The sequence below is a fragment of the Thalassophryne amazonica genome, chromosome 4, assembly GCF_902500255.1.
Source record: "Thalassophryne amazonica chromosome 4, fThaAma1.1, whole genome shotgun sequence".
Lineage (NCBI taxonomy): Eukaryota > Metazoa > Chordata > Actinopteri > Batrachoidiformes > Batrachoididae > Thalassophryne > Thalassophryne amazonica.
Window position 1 is genome coordinate 30,018,585 of NC_047106.1, and position 16,786 is coordinate 30,035,370.

General features: G+C 47.6%; 1 protein-coding gene across 1 annotated transcript in view; it reads right to left on the reverse strand.

The window, feature by feature from the left end:
• Window positions 1-16,786, reverse strand: part of si:dkey-103g5.4 — a 162,238-nt gene that overhangs the window by 121,886 nt on the left and 23,566 nt on the right. Inside the window, exons 11-14 of the mRNA XM_034169315.1 lie at window positions 16,476-16,615; window positions 13,508-13,684; window positions 10,720-10,847; window positions 10,432-10,589 (exon numbers count right to left, since the gene is read on the reverse strand). Coding sequence (XP_034025206.1) covers window positions 10,432-10,589; window positions 10,720-10,847; window positions 13,508-13,684; window positions 16,476-16,615 — 603 coding nt within the window. The remainder of the gene's footprint in view (window positions 1-10,431; window positions 10,590-10,719; window positions 10,848-13,507; window positions 13,685-16,475; window positions 16,616-16,786) is intronic.

A 16,786-nucleotide genomic window follows, 5' to 3' on the forward strand; every position in this document is an offset into this window, starting at 1 on the left:
AAGCCGTCCCTCTTCCTCCCGGGTCCGAAAGGGAGCCGTCTTCCCCACGCTCCACAGCCAGGGTACTCCACGTGACGACAGCTCCCCCTGCTGCCGTTGTTAGGAAAACGAGCAGGACCAAAACGAGATCAGATCAGAGACAAAGGAGGCTGGTCCGTGGGGAGTGTTTTCTCTGCAGCTCAACCGAGCACACGCAGAAAAACTGCCCCAAACGGTCAAAACAGCAGCACTCGTCCTTAGAGACTGGGCTAAGGGTGGGTCATAATACTCACGCGGGGAAACCCCGACGATCTGCACGCATCCCAGTCACGATCCTGAGTGGGGATCTAACCCTTCACGCCCCAGCACTGGTGGACACGGGGTCAGAGGGGAATCTGCTGGATAGCAGATGGGCAAAGGAGGTTGGGCTCCCTCTAGTGGCCTTACCGTCACCATTGTCGGTACGGGCACTAGATGGCACCCTTCTTCCACTAATCACACATCAGACACAGCCAGTGACAATGGTTGTGTCTGGAAATCACAGGGAGGAGATTGTGTTTTATGTAACACCTTCTACCTCCCGAGTGATTTTGGGTTTTCCATGGGTGTTAAAACACAATCCCCGGATTGATTGGCCGTCTGGGGTTGTGACGCAGTGGAGTGAAACCTGCCACCGGGAGTGTTTAGGATCCTCGGTTCCACCCGGTGTGACAGCTAAGGAGGAGGTTAAAGTCCCCCCCAGTCTGATGGCGGTGCCTAAGGAGTACCATGATCTCGCTGACGTCTTCAGCAAAGATCTGGCACTCATGCTGCACCCGCACCGTCCGTACGATTGTGCCATTGATTTGATACCGGGCGCTGAGTACCCGTCCAGCAGGCTGTACAACCTCTCACGTCCGGAATGCGAATCAATGGAGACCTACATCCGGGACTCGTTAGCTGCCGGGTTGATCCGGAACTCCACCTCCCCGATGGGTGCTGGTTTCTTTTTTGTGGGCAAAAAAGACGGCGGACTCCGTCCATGCATTGACTACAGAGGGTTGAACGAGATCAAGGTTCGCAACCGATACCCGTTGCCTCTGTTGGATTCAGTGTTCACGCCCTTGCATGGAACCCAAATTTTCACTAAACTGGATCTTAGGAATGCTTATCACCTGGTTCGGATCCGGGAGGGAGACGAGTGGAAAACAGCATTTAACACCCCGTTAGGTCACTTTGAGTACCTGGTCATGCCATTCGGCCTCACCAATGCGCCCGCGACGTTCCAAGCGTTGGTTAATGACGTCTTACGGGACTTCCTGCATCGGTTTGTCTTCATATATCTGGACGATATACTCATCTTTTCCCCGGATCCTGAGACTCATGTTCAGCATGTACGTCAGGTCCTGCAATGGTTGTTGGAGAACCGGCTGTTTGTGAAGGGCGAGAAGTGCGAGTTCCACCGTACTTCTTTGTCCTTCCTGTGGTTTATTATCTCCTCCAACTCTGTCGCCCCTGATCCGGCTAAGGTTGCGGCGGTGAGAGATTGGCCCCAACCAACAAACCGTAGGAAACTACAGCAGTTCCTTGGTTTTGCTAATTTTTACCGGAGGTTCATCAAAGGCTACAGTCAGGTAGTTAGCCCCCTGACAGCCCTGACCTCCACAAAAGTCCCCTTCACCTGGTCGGATCGGTGCGAAGCCGCATTTAGGGAGTTGAAACGCTGGTTCTCGACTGCGCCAGTCTTGGTGCAGCCTGATCCAAAACGCCAGTTTATAGTTGAAGTGGACGCCTACGCCTCTGACTCAGGGATAGGAGCTGTACTATCCCAGAGCGGGGAGTCCGACAAGGTTCTCCACCCACGTGCCTACTTTTCCCGCAGGTTGACCCCGGCTGAAAGGAACTATGACGTCGGCAATCGGGAACTTTTTGTGGTGAAGGAGGCTCTGGAGGAGTGGAGACACCTGTTGGAGGGAGCTTCGGTACCATTCACGGTTTTCACAGACCATCGGAACCTGGAGTACATCCGGACCGCCAAGCGTCTGAACCCCACGCAAGCCCGCTGGTCACTGTTCTTCGGGCGTTTTGACTTTCAGATCACATACCGGCCCAGGACGAAGAACCAACGGTCTGACGCCCTGTCCCGGGTGCACGAGGAGGAAGTCAGGACCGAGCTGTCAGACCCTACAGAAACCATCATCCCCGAGTCCACTGTCGTTGCCACCTTCATCTGGGACTTGGAGAAGACCGTCCGGGAGGCCCTGACATGGAACCCGGACCTGGGGACTGGACTGAAGGACAAGATGTACGTCCCACCAGAGGCCAGGGCTGCAGTCCTTGACTTCTGTCACAGTTCCAAGCTCTCCTGCCACCCGGGGGTGCGAAGAACCGTGGCAGTGGTCCGGCAGCGCTTCTGGTGGGCGTCTCTGGAAGCCGACGTCCGGGAGTACATCCAGGCCTGCACCACCTGCGCCAGGGGCAAAGCCGACCACCACAAGACCCAAGGCCTCCTCCAGCCTCTGCCCGTGCCTCATCGCCCCTGGTCTCACATCGGCCTGGACTTCGTCACGGGCCTCCCGCCGTCCCAGGGCATGACTGCCATCCTCACGATAGTGGACCGGTTCTCCAAGGCGGCCCACTTCGTGGCCCTCCCGAACCTCCCGACAGCCCAGGAGAGACAGCAGACCTCCTGGTCCACCACGTTGTGTATCTGCATGGGATTCCATCGGACATTGTCTCAGATCGTGGTCCTCAGTTCCCCTCCCAGGTCTGGAGGAGTTTCTGCAGGGAACTGGGGGCCACCGTAAGCCTCTCGTATGGGTACCATCCCCAGACGAACGGGCAGGCAGAGCGGACGAACCAGGAACTGGAGCAGGCCCTCCGCTGCGTGACCTCCGCGCACCCGATGGCCTGGAGCAACCATCTGGCCTGGATCAAGTACGCTCATAATAGCCAAGTTTCATCTGCCACCGGCCTCTCCCCGTTTGAGGTATGTTTGGGGTACCAGCCCCCATTGTTTCCGCTAGTGGAGGGAGAGGTCGGGGTGCCCTCGGTCCAGGCCCATCTGAGGAGATGCCGTCGGGTGTGGCGTACCGCCCGCTCTGCCCTGCTCAAAGCCCAGACGATGGCTAAGGCCCATGCAGACCGCCGTCGTGCTCCGGCCCCTACGTATCAGACCGGGCAGGTGGTTTGGCTATCTACAAAGGACATCCCCCTGCAAGTGGAATCCTAGAAACTGAAGGACAGATTCATTGGACCCTTCACCATCACCAAAGTCCTCAGCCCAGCCGCAGTGAAGCTGAAGCTACCAGCTTCACTGCGGCTCCATCCGGTTTTTCATGTGTCACGCCTCAAACCCTGCCATACCTCTCCGCTCTGTACCCCTGGACCGGCGCCGCCACCTGCCCGGATCATTGACGGGGAGTCAGCTTGGACTGTGCGCCGGCTCCTGGACATCCGTCGGAAGGGCCGGAGGTTCCAGTACTTAGTGGACTAGGAGGGGTACGGACCCGAAGAACGCTCCTGGGTGAAGAGCAGCTTCATCCTGGACCCGGCCCTCCTGGCCAACTTCTACACCCGGCACCCGGACAAGCCTGGTCCCGTTGAGGGGGGGTCCTGTTGTGTGGGCCGCTGAAGAGGTGTTACTGCTGGCCCACCACCACCAGATGGCACCCTGCTTGGAGTGCGTGCTCCAAGCACGAGAGGGCGTCAGAGCCGCTGGGAGTGACAGCTGTCACTTATCAGCACCAGCTGTCACTCATCACCATCACTATAAAGGCCGGACTGCAACTCCACCTCCTCGCCGAGAAATCAGCTACCAATCGAGGTAACCTTCTCTGGGATTTATATTGAGACTTAAAACATTGTTCTGTGTGCAGCCGTGTTCCTGCGGGCTCTGTCAGAGGCTGGATTGGCGGACAGTGAGAGGGCGACGTTCTTCGCCTCTCACTCCATCCAGGAAAGAGACCAACAGGAGCTGCACGGGTGAAATTGTTTCTGGAGGTGGAGGTTCTCCCTCCCGGAGGAATTAATCAAGGGACGATTACTGGGTGTGTCTTCACACACCCACCATTAACTGTTTCTGTTTCTGCCAGCAGTACCTGGTCTGACAGCTGGAGACTGTGGCCAACTGGGACTCGGGACTTGGCGGCTCCGGTGTTCTTCAGATCCGCTGGCGGTGGAGGCTGTGTGAGATCCGGCTCTTCTTTGGACAGACGTCTTCTATCCTCGAGCCTGCCCACACGTCACTTTGTATACGATTGACTGTACTCCTCTATTGTTTTTGTCTGTATTCCGTTGTGCAATTCACAACATTAAATTGTTACTTTTTGGCTCATCCATTGTCCATTCATTAACGCCCCCTGTTGTGGGTCCGTGTCACTACACCTTCCCAACAGTTTCCAAAGAACCATTTATTGATTTATTTAGCTATTTTAATTACAAGTGTTCTAAACTTTTTTAACAGTAATCAGACATTTTGAGGTAACAAACAACAACAAAAAAACATTTCCAATGATTTTTCTTCAGAAAACTGCTCTATAAATGAGCAGTCCTGTCACACGTTTGTTTTGTACAGATCAGTGGTTTCTGCACCAATCCCTTTTGTAGAGATCAGTGGTTTTTGTCACTAGTCCTCCGTGTTTTGGCCCGATGTGTTGTTCCTATTGGACAATGCGAAGGTACGTCACAGCTCAGAGTGTTGAAAGTTGGACTGGATTGAACTTTGACCACGTCAGCCTGCCGACAAGCGGCAATGCGCGCTCCCGTCAGAAGCGCCGTTTTAGCTCGGCTTTTGACACAACGTTTCTGACACATCTAAAAGCAACGTGTCTCATTGAAATAATGCTTTTTAGACCGATTTTTGATGCTTCTGACGCGTCTGACGCGCTCAGTGTGAAAGGCCCTTTAGAGTGGTGAGCAGATGATTGCTTTTGGACGTTGGGAAGGTTGGTAGTCCGCAAGATTTTTTTTGGTTAAGTGAAACACGACTCTACTCCACAGGTCTTTTGGCTGGTTTCCACCAAGCTTGATATGTGGATAACAGGCAACCCCAGAATAATCAGAGTCAAAGATCAAAATATTGATTTTAAATTATGTAAGGGCAATTTTAGGGATAACCTTCATTGACATACCAAGTTTGGGAGGAATCAGCAAAAGGACCTGAGAGGAGTAGGACAACAAACAGACGCACATGATTTTGGCTTCAATAACTGACTTTACTGGGCCATTCTGAAACCTACAGTATGTCCATTTGTGTGGCACGTTTGGTGCAAAACAAACTTCCATGAGCATCCACATGTTTTTGCTTACAGTGCGGTGTAGGAATACAACCATGTTTGAGAGGGAACAGCTGCAAAGAACTGTGATCTTCCTTCTGTCTCCTCTATGTATTCCACACGTATGCAAGGCTCAGAGTGACTGCCGACTCTTCCCATCCAACTAGTTGCATTTTTAAACTCCATTCCTCAGCATGAAGATTTCTGGCATTTTAGTTCAAAATATCTCACCTCAGTAACAGCATATATCTTGAGGCTGTTAGATATTTGAATTCAAATGCACCAGCACTTCAATGAGCAGTCACAATAGCTACATGTGGTAGCTAGCACTCAAACTAACTGATGCAGCAGCAAAAAAATAAATAAAAAAATTGTGACATTTTAATTATAATTGTATGCCGTGTGGGCAGCATGTGGCTTAGTGGTTAGCACTGTTGCCTCACAGCAAGAAGGCTGTGGGATCACATCTCGCCTGATCCTTTCTGTGTGGAGTTTGCGTGTTCTCCCCATGTTCGCATGGGTTCCCTCCTGGTGCTTCGGCTTCCTCCCACTTCCAAAGACATGCAGGTTCAGTGACCCCTCGACACACTGGTGTCCTGTCCAGGATGTACCCCGCTTCACACCCTGTGACTGCTGAGACAGGCTTCTGCCCCCCAGGACCCTTGATTGGAGTAAGCAGGTATAGTAGATGAATGTATGCCTTATGTAACTGTTAACGCAGTTAGTGCTTATTTATCTATTGGTGTGAGTGTTTAATAAAGCCTTTTATCTATTCTATTCTATTTGGAGTGAAAAATGTATTTTTTTTTTTTTTTTGTCCTTTAACACAGTAACTTTGAGACCAGAAGATCCTCGGTTCAAATCCCAGCCTGACTGGAAAATCACTAAGGGCCCTTGGGCAAGGTCCTCAATCCCCTAGTTGCTCCCGCCCGGTGTGTAGTGAGCGCCTTGTATGGCAGCACCCTCACATCAGGGTGAATGTGAGGCATTATTGTAAAGCACTTTGAGCATCTGATGCAGGTGGAAAAGCGCTATATAAATGCAGTCCATTTATGTGTACCAGGTTTTGTGTAAATCAGACTGAAAATTTTATATTTTTGCCTTCGGTCCATTGATCTTGACCCCAATGATTGACCTTTGATAAATTTTATCTCACTCATCTTCATCCACTTATCCGGGATCGAGTTGCAGGGCAGCAGTAGATCAAGAGCTTCGCATTTTGGCTTATCTCCCTTTTTATCACAGCAGTACAGTAGAGCGAATGCAGCGCCACCCATGCTTCGCCGATTCTCTGGCCAATCTCACACTCCACTGTCCCCTCACTCATGAATTCCTTCACTTGGGAAAAGACCGCATGCCCTACCCAGAGTTGGTAAGCCATTGGCTTCCGGCTGAGAACCATGGCCTCAGATTTAAAGGTGCTGATCCTCATCCCAGCTGCTTCACTCTCGGTTGCCACCTGATCCAGTCAGTGTTGGAGGTCACAGGCTATTGAAGCCAGCAGGACCACATCATCTGGAAACCCTGGAAACCCTCCTCCCCCCGACTACGCCTCGATATCCTGTCCATGTATATCACAAACAAACAAGATTGGTGACAATTTTATCTCCTCTTACTCTGCGTTTACACATAATGATGACAAGTCACAAATGCCACAAAATATACATTCTTGGTCACTGATCAGGAATGCGACGATTTGAGGCAGAGGCTTCAGGTGTCCTCAGGAACTGCTGCAACCTGTTACCATGCGTTACGATTAATGGCATGTGTTGCTAGAGAATTATCAGGAACATTACGCACGGTCAAGAATAATGTTCTGCACTGTTGTGCACTGTTCTGCGCAGCGCATCGTTACGTTCTGTCACATTGTGAATGAGACGAATAGTCTCCACACACACACACACACACACACACACACACACACACACACACACACACACACACCCATATTCATCCATCAGCTGCTGAACAATTCGGATCGCTCCAGTTTGCTCCTCAAAAACCACAGCAGAAGAACTGTGACTGCATGCTTAGTGGGGCTCTATGCCATGGAGTGGTGCAGAAAGGAGGAGGAGGCGGAGAGAGCCAGATGTGTGGAACACCTGCTGCTGCTGCTCCTTCCACTAATCAAGATGGATCAACATGCTCAGTTGCGACTTCCATGACATGAGGCGAAATGAGGGTGGTGCATGACATTCGTGGAAGATTTTTTGACAGCCAAAAACATGCTCCACAAAAATCACAAATATCACACACCAACACACACTATTAAGAAACCTATTCAGATGTGTTAAGTTGCATTAAGCATGTCAGGAATGTGACAAGAGTGATGCAAATATGACATTCGTAATGCGTCCTGCCTATGCATAAACGCAGCATTAGCAATTCAAGACCCCACCTACACTCAACCTCCCACCTAATTGTCACACATTAGAGTGGAAAAAAAATCTAAAATTTGACCACAGTGACCCTAACCTTTGCCAAACCAAATTCTTTACAGCAGAAATAGGACTGGACTGATGCTGAGCACAGACAGACGGACAGACGCAAAGATGGACCCGATGGCCATATTTGATGGCCTTGGGTAGAAAAAAAACTAGAAAGTCCAACTGGACAGAAGAGGAACGCCTGCTGTTGGCACAGCTCATGAAGGGGAATAAAAGTGTTTTAAGAGGGAAATTAAAATTTTATTTGCACATTTTTATTGTGAATTACTTAGTATTTAGTGTTTATTTATACAGGCTTGTACAGAGAGAGTACAATTCAAACTGGAGTCAAATTCATTTTATTCTTTGAAGATACTTGGTGAATAAAGGCTATTCTGAGTCTGATTCGGAATTGGGTTCCAGGATCACGGCACAAGGGAAGAGGCAGATTTGGAAGTGCATCGCCCAACTAATCAATGCGTCATTCCATCTCTTTGTATGCACAAGCGACAAGTGTGAAGAAGTGCTGGTACGCGAGATTGCAGCACACAAGTGAAGTTCTCCTCAAACAGGTGAGTTTAGGCTATGGCTGTTGATATCGCTTACTTTGATATTAATAAGTGTATGAATGTTATAGAACGTACAGTAGTGTTCAGAATAATAGTAGCGCTATGTGACTAAAAAGATTAATCCAGGTTTTGAGTATATTTCTTATTGTTACATGGGAAACAAGGTACCAGTAGATTCAGTAGATTCTCACAAATCCAAAAAGACCAAGCATTCATGATATGCACACTCTTAAGGCTATGAAATTGGGTTATTAGTAAAAAAAAAAGTAGAAAAGGGGGTGTTCACAATAATAGTAGCATCTGCTGTTGACGCTACAAACTCAAAACTATTATGTTCAAACTGCTTTTTTAGCAATCCTGTGAATCATTAAACTAGTATTTAGTTGTATAACCACAGTTTTTCATGATTTCTTCACATGTGCATTCATTTTGTTGGTTTGGAACCAAGATTTTGCTCGTTTACTAGTGTGCTTGGGGTCATTGTCTTGTTGAAACACTTATTTCAAGGGCATGTCCTCTTCAGCATAAGGCAACATGACCTCTTCAAGTATTTTGACATACATATCCAAACTGATCCATGATACCTGGTATGCGATATATAGGCCCAACACCATAGTAGGAGAAACATGCCCATATCATGATGCTTGCACCACCATGCTTCACTGTCTTCACTGTGAACTGTGGCTTGAATTCAGAGTTTGGGGGTCGTCTCACAAACTGTCTGCAGCCCTTGAACCCAAAAAGAACAATTTTACTCTCATCAGTCCACAAAATATTCCTCCATTTCTCTTTAGGCCAGTTAATGTGTTCTTTGGCAAATCATAACCTCTTCTGCACATGTCTTTTATTTAACAGAGGGACTTTGCGGGGGATTCTTGCACATAAATTAGCTTCACACAGGCGTCTTCTAACTGTCACAGCACTTACAGGTAACTCCAGACTGTCTTGATCATCCTGGAGCTGATCAATGGGTGAGCCTTTGCCATTCTGGTTATTCTTCTATCCATTTTGATGATTGTTTTCCATTTTCTTCCATGCGTCTTTTTTTTTTTTTTTTGTCCATTTTAAAGCATTGGAGATCATTGTAGATGAACAGCCTATAATTTTTTGCACCTGCGTATAAGTTTTCCCCTCTCCAATCAACTTTTTAATCAAACTACTCTGTTCTTCTGAACAATGTCTTGAACATCCCATTTTCCTCAGGCTTTCAAAGAGAAAAGCATGTTCAACAGGTGCTGGCTTCCTTAAATAGGGGACACCTGATTCACACCTGTTTGTTCCACAAAATTGATGAACTCACTGACTGAATGCCACACTACTATTATTGTGAACACCCCCTTTTCTACTTTTTTTTTTTTTTTACTAATAGCCCAATTTAATAGCCCAATAGCCTTAAGAGTGTGCATATCATGAATGCTTGGTCTTGTCGGATTTGTGAGAATCTACTGGTACCTTGTTTCCCATGTAACAATAAGAAATATACTCAAAACCTGGATTAATCTTTTTAATCACATTGCACTACTATTATTCTGAACACTACTGTACATGCAACTGGCATTTTTCCCGTAGCCAGGTATCATTATTATGTTACTATGCTGGGTGGGAAAAGTAAGCTCATTCCTGATGAGGTCAACCACAAACATAATCCCTGCACCATCAAGCCTGTAGCGTGTTACTGAATCACTGTCATTCAACATACGGAGAATATCTCTCCTTCCTATCTGTTGTTCTGCCATCTTCCCTGCTTAAGACACACTCAGGCTTCTTAAAAGTCCTCCTCCCTCCTCTTAACCGTTTGGCACCTTAGGAACTCTTACCAAGGGGAAATTCTAAGAAATGTCTAAGATTTTCATCACTAAGAGCTACTTTTAGTCATAGGATGCTTCGTAGCTACGGGCCCCGGTCTTCGATCAGTGAGCTTCATGTCTGTGAGACTGCAGATCACAATAATATTGTCAAGGACTTTAAAATATCACGTTGAAAGTGCATTATACATAAAGTTAGTAGTAGTAGTAGTAGTAGTAGTAGTAGTAGTTGTTGTTGTTGTAGTGGTAGTGATGGTGTTGTGGAAATTTAGCAGGGCTTTGGTTTACTGCTGCATGGAGCCTGTAGTTGCTGCAGTGCACATTATAACGAGTAGATGAGACTGTTTCTTTAAGTTTCAGCAGTAATTGTTTTTGTTTTTTAATGGTTATGACTCACCAAAGATGTGGTCCTTGGTGAGCACAGTTCCGGTGTCTGGGCAAAGCAGTTTGGCTCCTGTACCCTCACCCAGTAAACCCCAGCAGCCTTGATGCTGGCACTCTGCAGATATCAGCTCCCCCACCTCATCGATCAGGGATGTGACTCTCTGAATCAGACTGAAGACCCAAAACAACATAAAAGCAAAAGTAACACAGTCTTGTTCTCATGGTTCTCTTTTAGGGGACACTGAGTTACTTCTTTCCTCTGTGTAAAAGCAGTGGTTGATTTGAGGAACTGAAGCTTTACGTTTGCTGATGCTGCTCACAGGGAGGCTGGTTGTTGGAAGCCCTGGTTAGTAGTCGGGTACACTCTCTGAGCTGAGCTGTGAACACACTGTGGACTCTCCGCTGGGCCTGCTGCACCCGCCTAAGAACCTGAAAGACACAATAAAACACACAGTCTGTGCATAGGTGGCTCTAGAGTGTCATTCTCTAACTGATCTGGTTCTATAGCCACCCCCCATGCCCATAGCAGTCAAGAAGAGGGACAGCCACTAATTTTTTGTCATGTGCAGACGGTTCCCGGTTCAAACTCTACCCCTGCCAGATTTCTCCATATAATGTGGAATTGCATCAGGAAAGGCATCCGGTGTAAAATTGTGCCAAATCAACATGCAGGTCCACCTTGGATCTGCTATGGCGACCCTGAGTGAAAAGAAGGGAGCAGCTGAAGGGACTTAATAGTCCATATGCTTTGGTATATCAATATTATTTAGAAGAGGACTATTTCCTTGTAAAAAAAAAAAAAAAAAAACAGTTCTGCAAAGGAAGAAAAACCTGGTGAAAGTAGGACAACAACAATCCAGCACTCAGAGTGAAGGAGAGTAACGCCACCTAAAAGAGCCTCTTACTATATTGTTGGTTGTTCTGTTGGATTTCTAGACACCTTTTCAAATGCAGTGAGTGAATGAATGACACAGTAACTCATAAACAATAAATTCCATCATCTTGAAAGTCTCCAAAAAAAGGGCATATAAAGTGGACTAATCAATTAAAATTTATTCAACTTTTATGCATGAGATCAAGAGGAATCTGTAACTTATAATGAATATTTACGCATTTACAGACGAACGGACAGGCAGAGCGGGCGAACCAGGAACTTGAACAGGCCCTCCGCTGCGTGACCTCCGCCCACCCGGCGGCCTGGAGTGACCATATGGCCTGGATCGAGTACGCTCATAACAGCCAGGTGTCCTCTGCCACCGGCCTCTCCCCATTTGAGGTGTGTTTGGGGTACCAGCCCCCATTGTTTCCAATGGTGGAGGGAGAGGTCGGTGCCCCCTCGGTCCAGGCCTACGAAGATGCCATCGGGTGTGGCGCATCGCCCGCTCTGCCCTGTTGAAGGCCCGGACGCAGACCGCTGGCGTTCCCCGACCCCTGCATACCAGCCCGGGCAGGAGGTGTGGCTTTCAACTAAGGACATCCCCCTCCAAGTGGACTCCCCTAAGTTGAAGGACCGATACACTGGACCATTCAAGATCCTCAGCCCAGCCGCAGTGAAACTACAGCTCCCACCTTCACTGTGGATCCACCCGGTTTTTCATGTTTCACGTATCAAGCCATGCCACACCTCACCCCTCTGCATCCCCGGACCGGCGCTGCCTCCTGCCCGGATCATCGATGGGGAGCCTGCTTGGACAGTTCGCAGGCTCCTGGACGTCCGTCGAAAGGGCCGGGGGTTCCAGTATCTGGTGGACTGGGAGCGGTATGGACCCGAAGAACGCTCCTGGGTGAAGAGGAGCTTCATCCTGGACCCGGCCCTCCTGGCCGACTTCTACACCCTTCACCCGGACAAGCCTGGTCGGGCGCCAGGAGGCGCCCATTGAGGGGGGGTCCTGTTGTGTGGGCCGCTGAAGAGGAGGTACTGCTGGCCCACCACCAGAGGGCGCCCTGCCTGAAGTGCGCGGCCGCCTCACGGGAGCAGCCGGGAATGACAGCTGTCTCTCATCACCACCTGACAGCTGTCACTCATCACCACCTCGTCACCATCTCCATAAAAGCCGGTCAGCAACTCCACCTCCCTGCCGAGATATCGTTCTACCTCTCAGGTAAACTGCTCAGCCGTATTGTGACAGTTTTTTGCATTGGTACTTTTGCAGCTGGTGAGTGCTTGCAGCTGGAAGCTGGGTATGTGGTAGGTGGAGGGCTGACGGCTTTGCTCCCCACGCCAAACTTTGATAAGTACTCACAGGTTTCTGCACATGCCTAGTTTCTGGATTTGAGGTGGAGGTGTTTGTCCCACCAGAAGAGGAACTGTGTTTGCTGACTGTATGCTGGGTGTGCACACACCCATCATTAAACTGTTTCTGCTTCCTGCCAGCAGTACCAGATCTGACAGCTGGAGACGGTGGCCACCTGGGGACTCAGGACTTGGCGGCTCCGGTGTGCTCCGGATCCGTGGGCAGTGGAAATTGTGTGGGACCCGGCCCTTTTCTGACAGACGTCTTCTATCCTTGAGCCTGCCCATACGTCACCTTTGTATATTTGACATGATTCTAAATCTGCTATTGTCTGTATTCCATTGTGCACATTCACAACATTAAATTGTTGTCTTTTGGCTCATCTATTGTCCGTTCATTTACGCCCCCTGTTGTGGGTCTGTGTTACTACACCTTCACAACATTATTATTAAATCTCAAGCCACACTGGTAGCAGAGGTTTTATTTTATCCCATAGGTGGGGGAGGGGATTTCTGGCTGTATTTTGTTTGAACTTGCCCTTGACCTTTGACCATCTGTTCCAAAATTTAAACATATGTCAGCATTAACGAAATATTCCTGCCAAGTTTGGCGAAAATATGTCCGGTTGTTTTGTTATTGGGTTGTTTTTGTTGGGGGTTTTTTGTTTGTTTGTTTGTTTTTTAGTTATTTTGTTCAAACCCATATACATACACAGGAGAGATGATAATATCCAGCTTGCTCCACGGTGTGGAGAGTAATAAAAGACATGCACTTCCTAGCAGCCTGTCTGATCGATACGAAAGTCTCTGCAATTGGACGTGTGCGTGCATGGATGGAAATTAAATGTTGTTAAACCTCTAGCTGGTTGTCGAGTTGTGTCCTCAGCTGGGAGGCCAGTGACTTGCGTCGCGCCACTTCTCTCTCTACTTCCGTCCTCATCCTCTCATAACCCTCTCCCCTCTTTTCCTCAGTGATCACGGGTGGGTGTAACAGCTGCAGCTTTCCAAGCACTCCGCTGTACAATTCCTTTACCTGGACACACAAAAACATGTGACAAGACTCCACACAACCGGGGACACACAACCGTCACCGTCTGTGAGATGCAAGCAGTAACATTGCACATCTCACTCCACCACGTGAGGGTAAGACACACATTTTGCATGAGTGGAACATGAAAGTTTGAGATCTGCTGCTTCCACTTAACATCTTCATCACCTCATCTGACGTGAGGGCTATAACAGAAACCTCAGCCTACTTCACTGCAGCCAGCGCCCTTGTGGGGTAAACAGGAAGAACACAGGAAACCAAAGAAAATCAAATGGAGACCTCCTAATCTGACACACAGGCTGTCTCAATATGAACATTATGAGGAGGATATGTGAGCCCTAAGGGGTAGCAAAAAAGGACGGAGAGACAAATCTGATTTTCTGAGGGGATCGAGGCTCCTGAGAATCGTCCGTCAGTGAAAATTTAAATTATTAACATTAGAGCTTTCTGCACAAAGGATGAATAAATCATACTAGAAGTGCAGAAGCCCTGATGTCACAGACAAGAAGCATTAATTTGGGAATCCCACAGTATGAGAACACTTCTTCACCAGGCTAAACAGCATCATTCAGTTCCTTATACTCAGATCAATACTATACATGGAGCACATGCCAAATTATAAATCTCTGACACCAACCTCTAATCTTATGCTATCTATGATTTAGCAGGCTCAAATCTCCAGTTACTACCCATCCTAGCAATACTTGGGAATGCATATAAATTAAAGGTATCACTCATCACTCATCTTCAACCGCTTTTCCGGGTTCGGGTCGCGGGGGCAACAGCTCCAGCAGGGAACTTCAGACTTCCCTTTCCCGTGCCACACTGACCAACTTTGACTGGGGGATCCTGAGGTGTTCCCAGGCCAGTTTGGAGATATAATCTCTTCACCTAGTCCTGGGTCTTCCCCGGGGTCTCCTCCCAGATGGATGTGCCTGGAACATCTCCCTAGGGAGGCGCCCAGGAGGCATCTTTACCAGATGCCTGAACCACCTCAGCTAGCTCCTTTCAGCGCGAAGGAGCAACGACTCTACTCCGAGCTCTCCACGGATGACCGAACCTTTCACTCTATCTCTAAGGGAGACACCAGCCACCCTCTTGAGGAAGCCCATAAAGTTATGTCAATTTTAAATCCCGTAGACCTTATGGCCAAGATCTTTGACTATTACACCCCAAAATTAGAGCCACATGGTTAGCAAACATGGGAAGCACAAGCTCAAGTGGATTTTGACATACAGTGACATTTGTTCTTCTTCTTCTTCAGCAGTCCATGAAATCTGATGTTAACCATTTCATTGGGTCTGGCAGGACCACTGATGGGCCACTAAGCCAGCACGAGAATGGCAGAGCAGTGGCAGCATGTCAGTCCTGTTGTAGACACAAAGTGTCATGCATCATTTGTTTTCTGATAGACCTTCAGTTGTTTTTCGTTGATTGCTGTAACTGACTGCTTCACCAATGTCCTCCACCTCTTTCTATCTCCAGCATCTTGTTCCCATATCTGGTCATTCATTCCCACATGACCAGCCCAGCCCTTCTGAGAACTTCAACATCAGGCATTTTGTCCTCCCAGCAAATTCCATGTATTTGGCAGAGGTGTCGAAGCTGGTCTAGTTGTCAATTTTTTGATGTGCTGTTGGTAGAGGGTCATACATTCTCCTGAGTACAGCAATGATGGTAAGACAGCTGCTGTGAACTCCTTCACTTTTGTTTTCCTGTTGATGTCATGCCAAGACCACAATTGTTGTTATAGGGATCCGAAAGCTTTAGTAGCTGCTTGCACATGGCAATAGAGTTCCATGTTGGCTGAGTTTGTGCCTGTGACCACACTACCAAGATAGGTAAAGTAATTAGACTTTGTCAAGCCAGATCCATTCACCAGTACATCAGGACAAGCTGTAGGTCCATCTGAGTGAGGTGGGTTGAGGAGTTCTGTTAGACATGGATATCGAGGCCTAAGAGAGTTGCAGCCTCAGAGAAGAGGTCCACAACCATTTGAATGTCATGGTTATTGGTAGCTAACAGCACAGAATCATCAGCCTAGAGCAGTTCTCTCAAGGATATGTAGAAATATCTAAAAGAGGACATAATTTTTAAAACTGAAGAAGTCACTGAGACAAGCCCAGCTGTAAACGTCTAGATATCTCCTGCCTGGATGCCTGAGAGCTTTTATCAACACATATACAAATAATTACATCCAAGAAGAAACTATTTAATAATGCATATCTCTGGAGAACTTAGCAAGGGGACATCTTTAGCTCCCATAGAAGCGCTGCCAGATGAAGATTTGGACACAATCATATACTGCAATTTTTCACTGGATTGAGGAAATTAGAAGTGTGTTGCCAAGCATCATCAGTCTAATTTTAAGTAAAATATCAAATGACATGAATCTAGTTAGGTGTCATATAAAACAAATAATTAATGTTTCCCATTTGTGAAATGGAAAGAATAACTGCATGCATTGAAAGACAGAACGTTCCCTCTTTTAACTCATGCAAATATTCTTACCATTGCACTTTTAAACTTTCATCATTTGTATTTGAATCTTCTGCCAATGGTAAATTTTGGTCAGTCATTTAATGACGTGTATGACATCCAGAGGAAGACAGGAAGAGAAGTCAGCATCAAGTTATTGCAAGCAGTATAACAATAAAAGAATGAAACAGTAACATTATTAACCAGTTACCATTACTTCAAATGAATGTTTCTGTTCCAGAACATTAATAATATGAAGTTTCTGGTTTTGTGTGTTTTAGGATTGTGACCAACAAACCTCAGAGGTGAGCTGTCCCAGCCGAGAGGTGACTGACAGGCTCTGTTTGAGCAGGAGGCTGTAGAAGATGTTGGTGCTGAATGCCTCCAGATCCACCTGGTGTTCATAATCCCAGAACTCCTCCAAATTCTCTGCACAGACTGTTGCCAAAAGAGTCAAATACAGATAGAGACAATGTCACCATGAATGGGGCTGCAGAATATAATGTATATAAGGGCAGACTGTTGGACAGTACACTTCCACATCCATATGGGTGCCAGGATTGGTGCTAACCCAACTGAAAACCTTGGGTTTTGACCTTTCTCCCCAAA